Below are 17,729 nucleotides of genomic sequence, written 5' to 3'. Positions count from 1 at the left end.
ACCAACTAAAATCAGGGACAAGGCTGCCCATTCTCTCCTTCCCTATTTAATATAGTACTCAAAAGTTCTAGCTAGAGCATTTAGAAAACAAAAGGAGATCAAGGGGATACAAATTGGAAAGGAAGATGTCAAAACATCACTATTTTCAGGTGATATGATAGTATACATAAGCAACTCCCAACATGTTACCAGGGAACTCCTACAACTGATAAACAATGTCAGCAAATTAGCTGTATACAAAATAAACTCAAACAAATAAGTAACCTTCTTCTACACAAAGGATAAATGAGCTGAGAAAGAAATTAGGGAAACAACACCCTTTGTAATAGTTACAAATAATATAAAATATCTTGGCATAACTCAAAACAAGCAAGTGAAAGACCTGTATGACAAGAAATTCAAGTCTCTGAAAAAAAGAGTTTGAAGAAGACCTCAGAAGATTGATCTCCCAAGCTTTCAATTGGCAGGACTAAAGTAGTAAAAATGGACATCTTACGAAAATCAAACTACAGACTCAATGCAATTCCTGTCAAAATTCCAACTCAATTCTTCAAAGAGATAGAAAGAACATTTCTCAACATCATATGGAATAACAAAAAATCCAGGATAACTAAAACAATCTGCAACAATAAAAGAACTAAGGGAATCACCATCTCTGATCTCAAGCTGTACTAAACAGCAATATTGATAAAAACTGAATGATGTTGGTTCAAAGACAGGAAGGCAGATGAATGAAATAGAATTGAAGGCCCAAAAATGAACCCACACACCCATGATCATTGATCTTTGACAAAGAAGCCAAAAACATACAGTGGGGAAAAAGACCACATCTTCAACAAATGGTGCTGATGTAACTGAGATTCTGCATGTAGAAGAATACAAATTAATCCATTTTATCTCTTTGTACAAAGGTCAAGTACATGTGGATCAAGAACCTCCACATGAAACCAGATACAATGAATCTAACAGTAGAAAAAGTAGGGGAATAGCTGAGAAATACCTAAAGAAATGTTCAACATCCTTACTCATCAGGGAAAGGAAAAGCAAAACAACCCTGAGATTCTACCTCACAGGAGTCAGAATAGCGAAGATAAAACACTCAGGTAGAGACACCGCCGGAACCTGAAGGAAACAGACCGGATAAACAGTTCTCTGCACCCAAATCCCGTGGGAGGGAGAGCTAAACCTTCAGAGAGGCAGACACGCCTGGGAAACCAGAAGAGACTGCACTCTGCACACACATCTCGGACGCCAGAGGAAAACAACAGACGCCATCTGGAACCCTGGTGCACTGAAGCTCCGGGAAACGGCGGCACAGATCTTCCTGGTTGCTGCCGCTGCGGAGAGCTCGTGGGCAGCGCCCCGCGAGCAAACTTGAGCCTCGGGACCACAGGTAAGACCAACTTTTCTGCTGTAAGTGACCTGCCTGGTGATCTCGGGACACACAGAGGCAGAATTCCTCTAGGACCGGGCACCTCCTGTGTTTACCGGGAGTCCCACACCCGCGGATCCCGGCACCCAGCAACTCTCTGCTCCCAGACACCATGAGAGAGAGACCCAACTGCCTGGTCAGGTGGGCACTCCTGAGGCTGCAGAGCGGAAGAGACCACCAACACTGCCCACCCCTGCCCACATCCCTGGCCCAAGAGGAAACTGTATAAGGCCTCTGGGTTCCTGTGGGGGAGGGCCCAGGAGCAGCAGGAACCCTGCGCCTGAGACACTGCCAGAACCTGAAGGAAACAGACTGGATAAACAGTTCTCTGCACCCAAATCCCGTGGGAGGGAGAGCTAAACCCTCAGACAGGCAGACACGCCTGGGAAACCAGAAGAGACTGCACTCTGCACACACATCTCAGACACCAGAGGAAAACACCAGAGCAATCTGGAACCCTGGTGCACTGAAGCTCCCGGAAACGGCGGCACAGATCTTCCTGGTTTCTGCCGCCGCAGAGACCTCGTGGGCAGCACCCCGTGAGCGAACTTGAGCCTCGGGACCACAGGTAAGACCAACTTTTCTGCTGCAAGTGACCTGTCTGGTGAACTCAAGACAGAGGCCCACAGGAACAGCTGAAGATCTGTAGAGAGGAAAAACTACATGCCCGAAAGCAGAACACTCTGTCGCCATAACAGGCTGAAAGAAAACAGGAAAACAGGTCTAAAGCACTCCTGACACACAGGCTTATAGGGCAGTCTAGCCACTGTCAGAAATAGCAGAACAAAGTAACACTAGAGATAATCTGATGGCGAGAGGCAAGCGCAGGAACCCAAGCAACAGAAACCAAGACTACATGGCACCATCGGAGCCCAATTCTCCCACCAAAACAAACATGGAATATCCAAACACACCAGAAAAGCAAGATCTAGTTTCAAAATCATATTTGATCATGATGCTGGAGGACTTCAAGAAAGACGTGAAGAACTCCGTTAGAGAACAAGTAGAACCCTACAGAGAGGAATCACAAAAATGCTTGAAAGAATTCCAGGAAAACATAATTAAACAAGTAGAAGCCCATAGAGAGGAGTCACAAAAATCCCTGAAAGAATTCCACGAAATCATAAATAAACAAGTAGAAGCCCATAGAGAGGAGTCACAAAAATCCCTGAAAGAATTCCAGGAAAACACAATCAAACAGTTGAAGGAATTAAAAATGGAAATAGAAGCAATCAAGAAAGAACACATGGAAACAACCCTGGATATTGAAAACCAAAAAAGAGACAAGGAGCTGTAGATACAAGCTTCACCAACAGAATACAGGAGATGGAAGAGAGAATCTCAGGAGCAGAAGATTCCATAGAAATCATTGACACAACTGTCAAAGACAATGTAAAGCGGAAAAAGCTACTGGTCCAAAACATACAGGAAATCCAGGACTCAATGAGAAGATCAAACCTAAGGATAATAGGTATAGAAGAGAGTGAAGACTCCCAGCTCAAAGGACCAGTAATTATCTTCAACAAAATCATAGAAGAAAACTTCCCTAACCTAAAAGAAGAGATACCCATAGGCATACAAGAAGCCTACAGAACCCCAAATAGATTGGACCAGAAAAGAAACACCTCCCGTCACATAATTGTCAAAACACCAAACGCACAAAATAAAGAAAGAATATTAAAAGCAGTAAGGGAAAAAGGTCAAGTAACATATAAAGGCAGACCTATCAGAATCACACCAGACTTTTCGCCAGAAACTATGAAGGCCAGATGATCCTGGACTGATGTCATACAGACCCTAAGAGAACACAAATGCCAGCCCAGGTTACTGTATCCTGCAAAATTCTCAATTAACATAGATGGAGAAACCAAGATATTCCATGACAAAACCAAATTTACACAATGTCTTTCTACAAATCCAGCACTACAGAGGATAATAAATGGTAAAGCCCAACATAAGGAGGCAAGCTATACCCTAGAAGAAACAAGAAACTAATCGTCTTGGCAACAAAACAAAGAGAAGAAAAGCACACAAACATAACCTCACATCCAAATAGGAATATAGCAGGAAGCAATAATCACTATTACTTAATATCTCTCAACATCAATGGCCTCAAGTCCCCAATAAAAAGACATAGATTATCAAACTGGATATGCAACGAGGACCCTGCATTCTGCTGCCTACAGGAAACACACCTCAGAGACAAAGACAGACACTATCTCAGAGTGAAAGGCTGGAAAAAAACTTTCCAAGCAAATGGTCGGAAGAAGCAAGCTGGAGTAGCCATTCTAATATCAAATAAAATCGATTTTCAACTAAAAATCATCAAAAAAGATAAGGAAGGACACTTCATATTCATCAAAGAAAAAATCCACCAAGATGAACTCTCAATCCTAAATATCTATGCCCCAAATACAAGGGCAGCTACATATGTAAAAGAAACCTTACTAAAGCTCAAAACACACATTGCACCTCACACAATAATAGTAGGAGATTTCAACACCCCACTCTCATCAATGGACAGATCATGGAAACAGAAATTAAACAGAGACGTAGACAGACAAAGAGAAGTCATGAGCCAAATGGACTTAACGGATATTTATAGAACATTCTATCCTAAAGCAAAAGGATATACCTTCTTCTCAGCTCCTCGTGGTACTTTCTCCAAAATTGACCATATAATTGGTCAAAAAAAGGGCCTCAACAGGTACAGAAAGATAGAAATAATCCCAGGCGTGCTATCGGACCACCTCGGCCTAAAACTGGTCTTCAAAAACAATAAGGGAAGAATGCCCACATATACGTGGAAATTGAACAATGCTCTACTCAATGATAACCTTGTCAAGGAAGTAATAAAGAAAGAAATTAGGGTTGGGGATTTAGCTCAGTGGTAGAGCGCTTGCCTAGGAAGCGCAAGGCCCTGGGTTCTGTCCCCAGCTCCGAAAAAAAGAACCAAAAAAAAAAAAAAAGAAAGAAAGAAATTAAAGAATTTTTAGAATTTAATGAAAATGAAGGTACAACATACCCAAACTTATGGGACACAATGAAAGCTGTGCTAACAGGAAAATTCATAGCGCTGAGTGCCTGCAGAAAGAAACAGGAAAGAGGATATGTAAGCAGCTTGACAGCACACCTAAAAGCTCTAGAACAAAAAGAAGCAAATACACCCAGGAGGAGTAGAAGGCAGGAAATAATCAAACTCAGAGCTGAAATTCACCAAGTAGAAACAAAAAGGACCATAGAAACAATCAAGAGAACCAAAAGTTGGTTCTTTGAGAAAATCAACAAGATAGATAAACCCTTAGCCAGACTACCGAGAGGACACAGAGAGTGTGTCCAAATTAACAAAATCAGAAATGAAAAGGGAGACATAACTACAGATTCAGAGGAAATTCAAAAAATCATCAGATCTTACTATAAAAGCCTATATTCAACAAAACTTGAAAATCTGCAGGAAATGGACAATTTCCTAAACAGATACCAGGTACCGAAGTTAAATCAGGAACAGATAAACCAGTTAAACAACTCCATAACTCCTAAGGAAATAGAAGCAGTCATTAATGGTCTCCCAACCAAAAAGAGCCCAGGTACAGACAGGTATAGTGCAGAATTCTATCAGACCTTCATAGAAGACCTAATACCAATATTATCCAAACTATTCCACAAAATTGAAACAGATGGAGCACTACCGAATTCCTTCTATGAAGCCACAATTACTCTTATACCTAAACCAGACAAAGACCCAACAAAGAAAGAGAACTTCAGACCAATTTCCCTTATGAATATCGACGCAAAAATACTCAATAAAATTCTGGCAAACCGAATCCAAGAGCACATCAAAACAATCATCCACCATGATCAAGTAGGCTTCATCCCAGGCATGCAGGGATGGTTTAATATACGGAAAACCATCAACGTGATCCATTATATAAACAAACTGAAAGAACAAAACCACATGATCATTTCATTAGATGCTGAGAAAGCATTTGACAAAATTCAATACCCCTTCATGATAAAAGTCCTGGAAAGAATAGGAATTCAAGGCCCATACCTAAACATAGTAAAAGCCATATACAGCAAACCAGTTGCTAACATTAAACTAAATGGAGAGAAACTTGAAGCAATCCCACTAAAATCAGGGACTAGACAAGTCTGCCCACTCTCTCCCTACCTATTCAATATAGTTCTTGAAGTTCTAGCCAGAGCAATCAGACAACAAAAGGAGGTCAAGGGGATACAGATCGGAAAAGAAGAAGTCAAAATATCACTATTTGCCGATGATATGATAGTATATTTAAATGATCCCAAAAGTTCCACCAGAGAACTACTAAAGCTGATAAACAACTTCAGCAAAGTGGCTGGGTATAAAATTAACTCAAATAAATCAGTAGCCTTCCTCTACACAAACGAGAAACAAGCCGAGAAAGAAATTAGGGAAACGACACCCTTCATAATAGACCCAAATAATATAAAGTACCTCGGTGTGACTTTAACCAAGCAAGTAAAAGATCTGTACAATAAGAACTTCAAGACACTGAAGAGAGAAATTAAAGAAACCTCAGAAGATGGAAAGATCTCCCATGCTCATGGATTGGCAGGATTAATATAGGAAAAATGGCCATTTTACCAAAAGCGATCTACAGATTCAATGCAATCCCCATCAAAATACCAATCCAATTCTTCAAAGAGTTAGACAGAACAATTTTCAAATTCATCTGGAATAACAAAAAAACCAGGATAGCTAAAACTATCCTCAACAATAAAAGGACTTCAGGGGGAATCACTATCCCTGAACTCAAGCAGTATTACAGAGCAATAGTGATAAAAACTGCATGGTATTGGTACAGAGACAGACAGATAGAACAGTGGAACAGATTTGAAGACCCAGAAATGAACCCACACACCTATGGTCACTTGATTTTTGACAAAGGAGCCAAACCATCCAATGGAAAAAAGATAGCATTTTCAGCAAATGGTGCTGGTTCAACTGGAGGTCAATATGTAGAAGAATGCAGATCGATCCATGCTTATCACCCTGTACAAAGCTTAAGTCCAAGTGGATCAAGGACCTCCACATCAAACCAGACACACTCAAACTAATAGAAGAAAAACTAGGGAAGCATCTGGAACACATGGGCACTGGAAAAAATTTCCTGAACAAAACACCAATGGCTTATACTCTAAGATCAAGAATCAACAAATGGGATCGCATAAAACTGCAAAGCTTTTGTAAGGCAAAGGACACTGTGGCTAGGACAAAATGGCAACCAACAGATTGGGAAAAGATCTTTACCAATCCTACAACAGATAGAGGCCTTATATCCAAAATATACAAAGAACTCAAGAAGTTAGACCGCAGGGAGACAAATAGCCCTATTAAAAATGGGGTTCAGAGCTAAACAAACAATTCACAGCTGAGTAACGCCGAATGGCTGAGAAACACCTAAAGAAATGTTCAACATCTTTAGTCATAAGGGAAATGCAAATCAAAGCAACCCTGAGATTTCACCTCACAACAGTGAGAATGGCTATGATCAAAAACTCAGGTGACAGCAGATGCTGGCGAGGATGCGGAGAAAGAGGAACACTCCTCCTTTGTTGGTGGGATTGCAGATTGGTACAGCCATTCTGGAAATCAGTCTGGAGGTTCCTCAGAAAATTGGACATTGAACTGCCTGAGGATCCAGCTATACCTCTCTTGGGCATATACCCAAACGATGCCCCAACATATAAAAAAGACACGTGCTCCACTATGTTCATCGCAGCCTTATTCATAATAGCCAGAAGCTGGAAAGAACCCAGATGCCCTTCAACAGAAGAATGGATACAGAAAAATGTGGTACATCTACACAATGGAATATTACTCAGCTATCAAAAACAATGACTTTATGAAATTCGTAGGCAAATGGTTGGAACTGGAAAATATCATCCTGAGTGAGCTAACCCAACCACAGAAAGACATACGTGGTATGTACTCATTGATAAGTGGCTATTAGCCCAAATGCTTGAATTACCCTAGATGCCTAGAACAAATGAAACTCAAGACGGATGATCAAAATGTGAATGCTTCACTCCTTGTTTAAAAGGGGAACAAGAATACTCTTGGCAGGGAAGAGAGAGGCAAAGATTAAAACAGAGACTGAAGGAACACCCATTCAGAGCCTGCCCCACATGTGGCCCATACATATACAGCCACCCAATTAGACAAGATGGATGAAGCAAAGAAGTGCAGACCGACAGGAGACGGATTTAGATCGATCCTGAGAGACACAGCCAGAATACAGCAAATACAGAGGCGAATGCCAGCAGCAAACCACTGAACTGAGAATAGAACCCCTATTGAAGGAATCAGAGAACGAACTGGAAGAGCTTGAAGGGGCTCGAGACCCCAAAAGTACAACAATGCCAAGCAACCAGAGCTTCCAGAGACTAAGCCACTACCTAAAGACTATACATGGACTGACCCTGGACTCTGACCCCATAGGTAGCAATGAATATCCTAGTAAGAGCACCAGTGGAAGGGGAAGCCCTGGGTCCTGCTAAGACTGAACCCCCAGTGAACTAGACTGTTCGGGGGAGGGTGGCAATGGGGGGAGGGCTGGGAGGGGAATACCCGTAAGGAAGGGGAGGGGGGAGGGGGATGTTTGCCCGGAAACCGGGAAAGGGAATAACACTTGAAATGTATATAAGAAATACTCAAGTTAATAAAAAAAAAAGTTCAAATCCTAGTGGATCAGGGACCTCCACATAAAATCAGACACATTCAAACTAATAGAAGACAAAGTGGGGGATAACTCGAACACATAGGCCTAGGGGAAATTTTCCTGAACAGAACACCAATGGCTTATGCTCTAAGATCAAGAATCGACAAATGGGACCTCATAAAATGGCAAAGCTTCTGTAAGGCAAAGAACACTGTGGTTAGGACAAAACAGCAACCAACAGATTGGGAAAAGATCTTTACCAATCCTACATCTGACAGAGGCTAATATCTAATATATACAAAGAACTCAAGAAGTTAAGACTTCAGAGAACCAAATAATCCTATTAAAATGGGGTACAGAGCTAAATAATGAGTTCTCAACTGAATAATTCCAAATTGCAGAGAAGCACCTAAAGAAATGTTCAACATCCTCAGTCATCAGGGAAATGCAAATCAAAACAACCCTGAGATTCCACCTCACACCAGTCAGAATGGCTAAGATAAAAATCTCAGGTGACAGCAGACCCTGGCAAGGATGTGGAGAACGAGGAACACTCCCCCAGTTGCTGGTGGGATTGCAAGGGGATAGAAAAAAAAACACTCAGGTAACAGCAGATGCTAGTGAGGATGTGGAGAAAGAGGAACACTCCTCCATTGTTGGGGGGATTGCAATCTGGTATAACCACTCTGGAAAGCAGGCTGGAGGTTCCTCAGAAAATTGGACACTACGCTACCTGAGGACCCAGTTATACCTCTCCTGGGCATACACCCAAAAGATGCTCATACATAAAATAAAGACACATGCTCTACTATGTTCATAGCAGCCTTATTTATAATAACCAGAAGTTAGAAAGAACCCAGATGCCCTTCAACAGAGGAATGGATACAGAAAATGTGGTACATCTACCCAGTGGAATACTACTCAGCTATCAAAAAGAATGACTTCATGAAATTCAGAGGCAAATGCATTGAACTAGAACATATCATCATGAGTGAGGTAACACAATCACAGAAAAAACACACATGGTATGCACTCACTGATAAGTGGATATTAGTCCAAATGCTCAAGCTACCCAAGATGCAACCACAGACCACATGAGGCTCAAGAAGGATGATGGAAATGAGGATGCCTCACTCCTTCTTAAAAGGGGGATATGGAGGCAAAGTTTAGAACAGAGACTGAAGAAATGGCCATTCAGAGCCTGCCCCACATGTGGCCCATATATATACAGCCACCAAAACTAGATAAGATTGATGAAACTAAGAAGTGGAGGCTGACAGAAACTGGATATAGATCTCTCCTGGGAGACACAACCAGAGCATGTCAAATACAGAGGTTAATGCTAGCAGCAAACCACTGAACTGAGAATGGGACACCCATTGTAGGAATTATAGAAAGGATTGAAAGAGTTGAAGGGGCTTGCAACCCCATAACAACAACATTGCCAACCAACCAGAGCTTCAAGGGACTAAACCACTACTCAAAGACGATACATGGACTGACCCATGGCTCCAACTGCATATGTAGCAGAGGATGGCCTTGTTGGGCACCAATGGAAGGAGAAGTCCTTGATCCTGTCAAGGTTGGACCCCAGTATAAGGTAATATGGGGGGAGGAGTAAGGGGGATGGAACACCCTTATAGAAAAGGGGAGTGGAGGGAATAGAGGACTTATGGACAGGAAACTGGGAAAGGGAATAACATTTGAAATGTAAATAAAGAAATATCCAATTTTAAAAACAAAAGAAAGAAAAAGTGAGGGAAAGCTTTAAACACATCAGCACAAGAGAAATTTTCCTGAACAGAACACCAATAGAGCAGGCTTTAAGATAAACAATTGACAAATGGGACCTAATGAAACTGGAAAGCTTCTGTCAGGCAAAGGAAACTGTCAAAAGGACAAAATGGCAACCTGTTGCTTGGGAAAACGTTTTTTAGTGAGCCTAGATCTGATAGAGGGTTAATATCCAAAGTATACAGAGAACTCAAGAAGTTACACTCCAGAAAACTAAATAACCCAATTAAAAATGGAGTAGAGCTAAACAAAGATTTCTCAACTGTTGAATACTGAATGGCTGAGAAGCACCTAAAGAAATGTTCAACATCCTTAGTCATCAGGGAAATACAAATCAAAACAACCCTGAAATTCCACATCCCAGCAGTCAGAACGGCTAAGACCAAATACTCAGGTGACAGTAGATCCTGACAAGGATATGTAGAAAGAGGAATACTCCTTCATTTTTGGTAGGATGGCAAGCTAGTAAAACCACTTGGAAAATTAGCAGTATTTCTTTCTGAAGACAGAGGTATACCACTACTGCACATTCACCCAAAAGAAGCTGCAGGACACATGCTCCACTACGCTCATAGCAGCCTTATGTATAGCAGCCGAAAGCTGGAAACAAACCAGATGTTCCTCAATGGAAAAATTGATACAGAAAATGTGAAACCTTTATAGAATGAAATAATACTCACCTGTTGAAAATGACAATTTCATGAACTTTGTAGGCAAATAGGTGAAACTAAAAAATATCATCCTGAGTGAGGTTAACCCATACCCAAAAGGACATACATGGTATGTACTCATTCATAAGTGAATATTAGTCCTATATCTCAGAACACCCACGATTCAACTCATAGACCATATGAAGTTTAGCAAGAAGGAACACCAATGTGTGGATGTTCCAAATCCACTTAGAAATGGTAACTACATAATCATGGGAAGCAGGGTGAGGGACCTGGGTGGAAGAGGGCAGGGGGAGGAAAAAAGGGAGGCAGACCATGAATTTGTAGAGAAAGGATAGAAGTTTAGAGAGCCAGGAGAATAAATAGAAATAAGTAACAGTGGAGTGTGGGGAAGTTGGGGAACTACTAGAAAGTTCCAGACACCAATGATGTGAGACATCTCCAGAACCCAATGTGAATGACATTAACTGAAAAACGCAACATTGGGGAGAGAGAACCTGAATGCACCACCTTCAGTAGATAGACATGTCCCCCAGTGGAGGGATGGGGCCACCCACCCATCAAAAAATTTCTAACCCAGATTTGTCTTTGGCTAAAGAAAATGCAGAAACAAAAATGGAGCAGAAATTGAAGGAATCTTGAGATCTATCAACATGCACAGGACCCATGCAAATTCAAACCATATAAAACCCTTACCTATTTTAAAGGAGCTCACTTTGCTTTGTATAGTATATATACATAAAATGATATTTTATCCTTTAAAAATATGAAATATCCATTGATACCACTTACTACAACATTTTTTACAACACCTAATAAAAGGTTTTTAAAAAGCAAACTCACCTATAGTTGCTGCATAATATTCTGAAAAACACAATTAGGAACAAATATTTATTTCACTAATTTTTTTAACATTTAGAATTAGAGACGAAAATATCTCGCTAAATTTATGTAAAAATTTTTATTCCTAAATTGTACATTGAACTCACAGTGGTTGTAACAGGATGCACAAGACCTGTGTAAGTTCAAGTTACACAAAATTTTTAACTACTTTAAAAGTAAGTATTAATGTATCATGGCTTCTACAAGACAAGAGAGTACCCTGAGTGACTATGACTCTAGTTCAGTGTCCTTAGAGGTCAGTGCATGGCTTAGCTTTGACTCTAGTGCCCAGGGTTCCATAAATAAGTGGAGCTTTTCATAGAGACTAAAGTGGCAATCATGAAACCTGCATGAGTCTGAGGTAGGTCCTGTTCATATGTGTTAAGGTTGTTGGCTTGGTGTTTTTATGGGACTCCTAATGGGAGTGGGGAATATCAGATTGTTTCACTGCAGTGGTGGAGATAGAGAAAGGACTGAAGGAGTTGAAGTGGTTTGCAACCCCATAGGAAGAACAATAATATCAACAAAGCAGACCCTCTTAGAGCTCCCAGGGACTAAACCAATCAATGAATACACATATATGGCTGTAGCCACATATGTAGCAAAGGATAGCATTGTCTGGCATCAGTAGGAGAAGCCCTTGGTGCTCTGAAGGCTAGTTTCACCAGTGTAGGGGAATGCCAGGGCACTGAGTTGGGAGTGGGTGGGTGGGAGTGGGAACATCTTCTTAGAAACAGGGGTAGGACATGCTCCACTATGTTCATAGCAACCTTATTTATAATAGCCAGAAGCTGGAAAGAACCCAGATGCCCTTCAACAGAGGAATGGATACAGAAAACATGGTTCATCTACACAATGGAATACTACTCAGCTATCAAAAACAATGACTTTATGAAATTCGTAGGATGGAACTGGAAAATATTATCCTGAGTGAGGTAACCCAATCACAGAAAAATACACATGGTATGCACTCATTGATAAGTGGATATAAGCCCAAATGCTGAAATTACCCTAAATGCACAGAACACATGAAACTCAAGAAGGATGACCAAAATGTGAATGCTTCATTCCTTCTTTAAAAGGGGAACAAGAATACCCTTGGGAGGGGATAGGGAGGCAAAGTTTAGAACAGAGGCTGAAGGAATGCCCATTCAGAGCCTGCCCCACATGTGGCCCATACATATTCAGCCACCAAACTAGATAAGATGGATGAAGCAAAGAAGTGCAGGCTGACAGGAACTGGATGTAGATCTCTCCTGAGAGACACAGCTAGAATATAGCAAATACATAGGCGAATGCCAGCAGCAAACCATGGAACTGAGAACAGGACCCCCGTTGAAGGATTCAGAGAAAGGACTGAAAGAGCTTTAAGGGGCTTGAGACACCACATAAACAACAATACCAACCAACCAGAGCTTCCAGGGACTAAGCCACTACCCAAAGAATATACATGCACTGACCCTGGGCTCCAACTGCATAGGTAGCAATGAATAGCCTAGTAAGAGCACCATTGGAAGGGGAAGCCCTTGGTCCTGCCAAGACTGAATGGGATTGTTGGGGAGAGGGCGGTAATGGGGGGAGAATGGGGAGGGGAATACCTATAGAGAAGGGGAGGGGGAATTAGGGGATGTTGGCCTGGAAACCGGGAAAGGGAATAACAATTGAAATGTAAATAAGAAATACCCAATTTAATAAACGTGGAGGGAGAAAAAAGAAACAGGAGTAGGGGAATGGGAGGGGGGAGATAACCTTTGAAATGTAAATACCTAAAATATTCAATAAAATAAACAAACAAGGGTTGGGGATTTAGCTCAGTGGTAGAGCGCTTGCCTAGGAAGCGCAAGGCCCTGGGTTCGGTCCCCAGCTCCGGAAAAAAAAAAGAACCAAAAAAAAAAATAAACAAACAAAAATGTTTGGGATCACAGGCATCAGAAGACACTTAGGCCTCCTTGCTTTCATGAACAAGTGGTGGGCACAATTATGAAGAGCAATTAGAAAGATAGAATAAAAGGAGAAAAATCTGCTTCTTGCACTGTGGAAAGAGACAGATCTGGAGACATGATGAGATGCAGCACCACTGAGAACCAGGCTGATGTGAGTGGACTGCACTGCCACCTAACACCATGGTGATGTCTATATCTGTGCTACCTCCAAAGGTATGTCTGTATCTATGGTCCTACTGTATTGAGGGTCTCTGTTGATGTCTGTAGCCCATGTTACCACAAAAGGCCCTGCAGATGACTATGGTCTGTACTGCCTCCTGAAACCATGTTGAATTCCTTGGGCCATACTACTGTTGGGGTCACATGGATCTGAATAATCTGAACTGCCACCTGAGGCAATAGTGATGTCTGTGCTAGTGTTGTCCTCAAGGGCCATGACTGGACTTTTGGTCTTGAAGATATGGAGTTTGTGTTGATGTCCATAGCCTGCAATAACACCAAAGTTCTTCAGATGTCCATGGTCCATCCAAAGCTATGCTGATATTTGGGAACTGTGCTTCCTCTGGGAGACATATTTTATCTGAATGGCCTGTGCTGCCATGTGAGGCCATGATGATTTCCTGATCCATACTGACACTGAGCAGTATTCCTGGGCCCATGGTCCTACTGAAGCCAGGGTCTGTGTTGATATCCATGATCTATGTTACTACCAAAAACCATGTGAATGCTTGTGGTCAGTGTTGTGGCCTAGGTCCATGTTGATACCTGTGGACCATCCTACTACAGGGGACCATATTGTTGTGGGTGGCTTGGGCTATCACCTGAAGCCCTGGCGATATTTGATTCATGCTGCTACCCAGGACCATGTCTGGGTCAGAGGTCCTACTGTATCCTGGGTCTGTTTGTGGTCAATGTTGCCACCAAAGAGCATGAGGATGTCCATGGTCTGAACTGCCACCAAATCCATGTTTATATTAATGAACCTTGCTGCCACTGGGGCCATGTTGATGTGAATAGTTTTCATGACCATCTGAAACCATGGTGATTTCTGAAGTTCAGGTTGCCTTTAAGGGCCTTGTATATGTCTTTGGTCCTCTTGCAGTCTAAGGCCATGTTCATTGTCCGTACTGTCACTAGAAGCTATGTGGAAGCCCATGGTCCATGTTCCAGATGACTGTAAAGACCAAAAAAGCTACTTCTGTAGTTATGTCAATGACTGTTAATGCATAGTTGAGAAAGAGGGACATGAAAGGCTTCTATGACAACCTTTACCATATCCCCAACCACCACCACCTCCCCAAAATAGTAGCAGCCTAATATTGAGCCACTGAATAGAACTATTAAAGTGTGATAAGAATGCTGGAGTTAGCTCTCCACAATTGATGGCTTCTGGTATGGAGTGCGAGAGCAAAACAATTCAGTTCTATTTAAGGGGCAGGCTAAGAGAGTTTGACCATGTTCCAGTGAGTATAGAAATAACACAAATTGGACTTGGTTATTTTAGGGGAGGGGTTACTAGGGGGAGGGTATACAGGGGAGGACTGTGAAATAGGTGTGATGGGGTACATGACATAAAATTCCCTAAAACATTTTCAGAAAAAATAATACGTTTAAAAAACATTTGTGGATAGGACATGTAGGTGTAAATCAAAGGGAAAATAAGTGTATAATTATTTTTATTGTATGTATGTATGAAATTCTTAAAAATAATTACAATTCTAAACAAAAGTGGAAGAAACAGTATACAGGAGGGGTTACCATTTGCTAGCTATTGGTTATATATTTTATTCCTAAAATAATAATTTCAGCCCTGGAAAGAGATCACTCAAACCAGTCCTCTGTGAAGTGTTTCCAACTCTAACTTCTCCATCTTCAGACTATGATCATAATGGTTTCAGTATGTACCATTCAAATCCTGTTTCTTCTGTCTTCCCCCTTGCCTGTTCAATCATTGACTAAAGATATTTGTGATCTTTAATTTTTCACTTCAATCCTACCACGATATCACTGCCAAAGTGCTAAGATTTGATGATTTTCATTATTGGATTTCTCTGAAAGCATAATGCTTCTAACTTCTGATCATATTCTTTCATCTTTAGACTGGCTATTACAGTAATATGATCATTACAGCCCACACTGACTAGAGTTAGCACCACAAGCCTTCAGGATGCATTTCAGCGGCTCAAACAAAAGGCCTGTAGGCACTTCCACCAAGCCAAGTCTGAGGACAAAAGTCAGATTCCTAGCACCCACATGGTGGAAAGAAGAGATTGGGGTCTCACAAGTTGTCCTCTGATCACCACTATGATGAGCTACCACTCCCCCCAAAAGACAACATGATACAAAAACTGAGGTGACATCTGGGGATGGCTCAGTGTTTAAGAGCCCTCACTGCTTTTGCAGGGGACTTGAATTCAGTTTTCAGGATCCACATGGCAACTCACAACCACCTGTAATGCCAGTTCCAGGGCATATCTTCCACTGTCCATGGTCACCAGGCATGCACATGGTATATGTATAATCCTGAAGCCAAAACACTCATACATATAAGTCTTTTGGGAAAAAAGGCAATGATGGTATCCTTTGTAACTCCAAAAGCAAATGTTTGTAAGCTGTCTAAAGGAGGATCATAAATAAGCAATAATTGGATGACTAAAAACAAAACATCACTGCATCATTCTAAGTTCAGGATAACATGAGAAAAGTCTTAGGAACATCTTAAGTAGTTTATTGGATTATGTACTGTGTGTACATGATAAAAGAGAGAACTGAGCCAACAGCATGGCTCAGGGGATAGAGGTGCTTGCTGACAAAGCTGGTGGCCTGAGTTTAGTCCCCCAGAATCTATGTAGTGGAAGGAGAGAACAGACTCCTGCAAGTTTTCCTTTGATCTCTATATGCGCACTATGATATACAAGTGTACATGCACATACACAAATAAATATCATTTAAGTTTTTCAAATAAAAATATATATAGAGGGGGGAGGGGATGTTTGTCCAGAAACCGGGAAAGGGAATAACACTCGAAATGTATATAAGAAATACTCAACTTAATATATATATGGAAATAAGTGCTGCCTTTCAATAATCATAAAATAGGAATTCCAGTTGATATAAAAGTGATTATACAAAGAGCATCTTCCTTTTTTCTCTTTCACTTTTAAAGACTTATCCACTCTTTTAATTATTTTTCGATGCAAAGATGTGCTGAGGAGTACTCAAGTGACTCTTAGCCACTCCATAAAGCATAGTTTGCAGAGCTCTGCACAGTCCTCACAACACTAAGACAGGAACTGGAAAGCAATCCTTCAGTAAATAGCCATTTCAGAGTCACTCAGGACAACACAATTTTACTAAGGGAATAGAATAGACTTTACAAAACTCAGTCTCCTTTCACCTTATGTAGGCATTTCAAACATATCACAATGAAGAGAATACTTGTTCTGTCATGTGATTCCTGCCACAAGAATACCCCAATTATCATTCTCATTCTTTCTCCCCTGTTAGTTTTTTCTTGCTAGGTTTGAGCCTTTTGTAAGATCATGTTTTGTAGAGAACTTGCCTTTCCTTTTCATTTATTAGAACACACGAAATCATAATGGCCTCTCCCCTCCAGGACATCTCAGAGTTTGTTATGTATGACAATGATGTACCAGGCTGCTTCATCAAAAATCCACCACAAGACACACTCACTTCACTCCCTTACCTTCTTCTTGAAAACTGAAAAGGCTGTGAAACAGGCAGATTGAAACCAATAGAAAGCCGACATGCAGGGTCATGTTCCTCCTGTCAGGTGGCAAATGTAGCTCACTCTGAAGGTCTTACAGGCCTGGGATCCAATTATACCTTCTGTCTCCTCCTTGTTACATAATTTCTTCCCTCCTCCCTCCTCTTCCCACTCTTTTCTCTCCACAACTAGACTCAGTCTGGTACTATTTCTTATATTTTTGTATTGAAAATGACCACTTGCCTTCCTCTCTTCCTTCTTCCTTCCTCTCTTCTTCCTCTAATGCTTTTTCTCCCCCACCTCATCCATTTCCATCTCTTCTTCCTCACCATCTGCTCCACTCACTTCATTTCTAACTCCAGTTCATCTTGTCTTCTACCACCTTCTTCCTCTAATCCCTTCAATGCCTCCTGTATTTTCCCCCCTCCTCTACTTCCCCTTCTTCTTCTCTCCATTCCCCTCCTTCAACTTCCTCTACTGCAGACTCTGATTCTCCATCTGCCCCTCCAATTTCTTCTCTCCATCATCTTTCCCTCTCTCCAGACTACAAACTAAGCACCTAGCCTTGCAATTGAA

At 41.3% G+C, this 17,729-nt stretch overlaps 1 protein-coding gene across 3 annotated transcripts in view; it reads right to left on the bottom strand.

The window, feature by feature from the left end:
- The window catches only part of Bsph1 (binder of sperm protein homolog 1), a 42,497-nt gene extending 25,236 nt beyond the window's left edge, over positions 1 to 17,261 (bottom strand). For 2 of the 3 annotated variants that reach the window (NM_001446954.1, NM_001446955.1), the window contains 2 exon segments: positions 11,445 to 11,465; positions 17,133 to 17,240. In NM_001446954.1, coding sequence (NP_001433883.1) covers positions 11,445 to 11,465; positions 17,133 to 17,205 — 94 coding nt within the window. In that variant the 5' untranslated portion in view covers positions 17,206 to 17,240. 3 annotated transcript variants of the gene reach the window in all.
- Positions 17,262 to 17,729: the final 468 nt, after the last annotated feature.

The sequence above is a fragment of the Rattus norvegicus genome, chromosome 1 (assembly GCF_021556685.1).
Source record: "Rattus norvegicus strain SHRSP/BbbUtx chromosome 1, alternate assembly SHRSP_T2T, whole genome shotgun sequence".
In the NCBI taxonomy this organism is placed as follows: Eukaryota; Metazoa; Chordata; class Mammalia; order Rodentia; family Muridae; genus Rattus; species Rattus norvegicus.
This window is presented reverse-complemented; position numbering and strand designations above follow the sequence as displayed.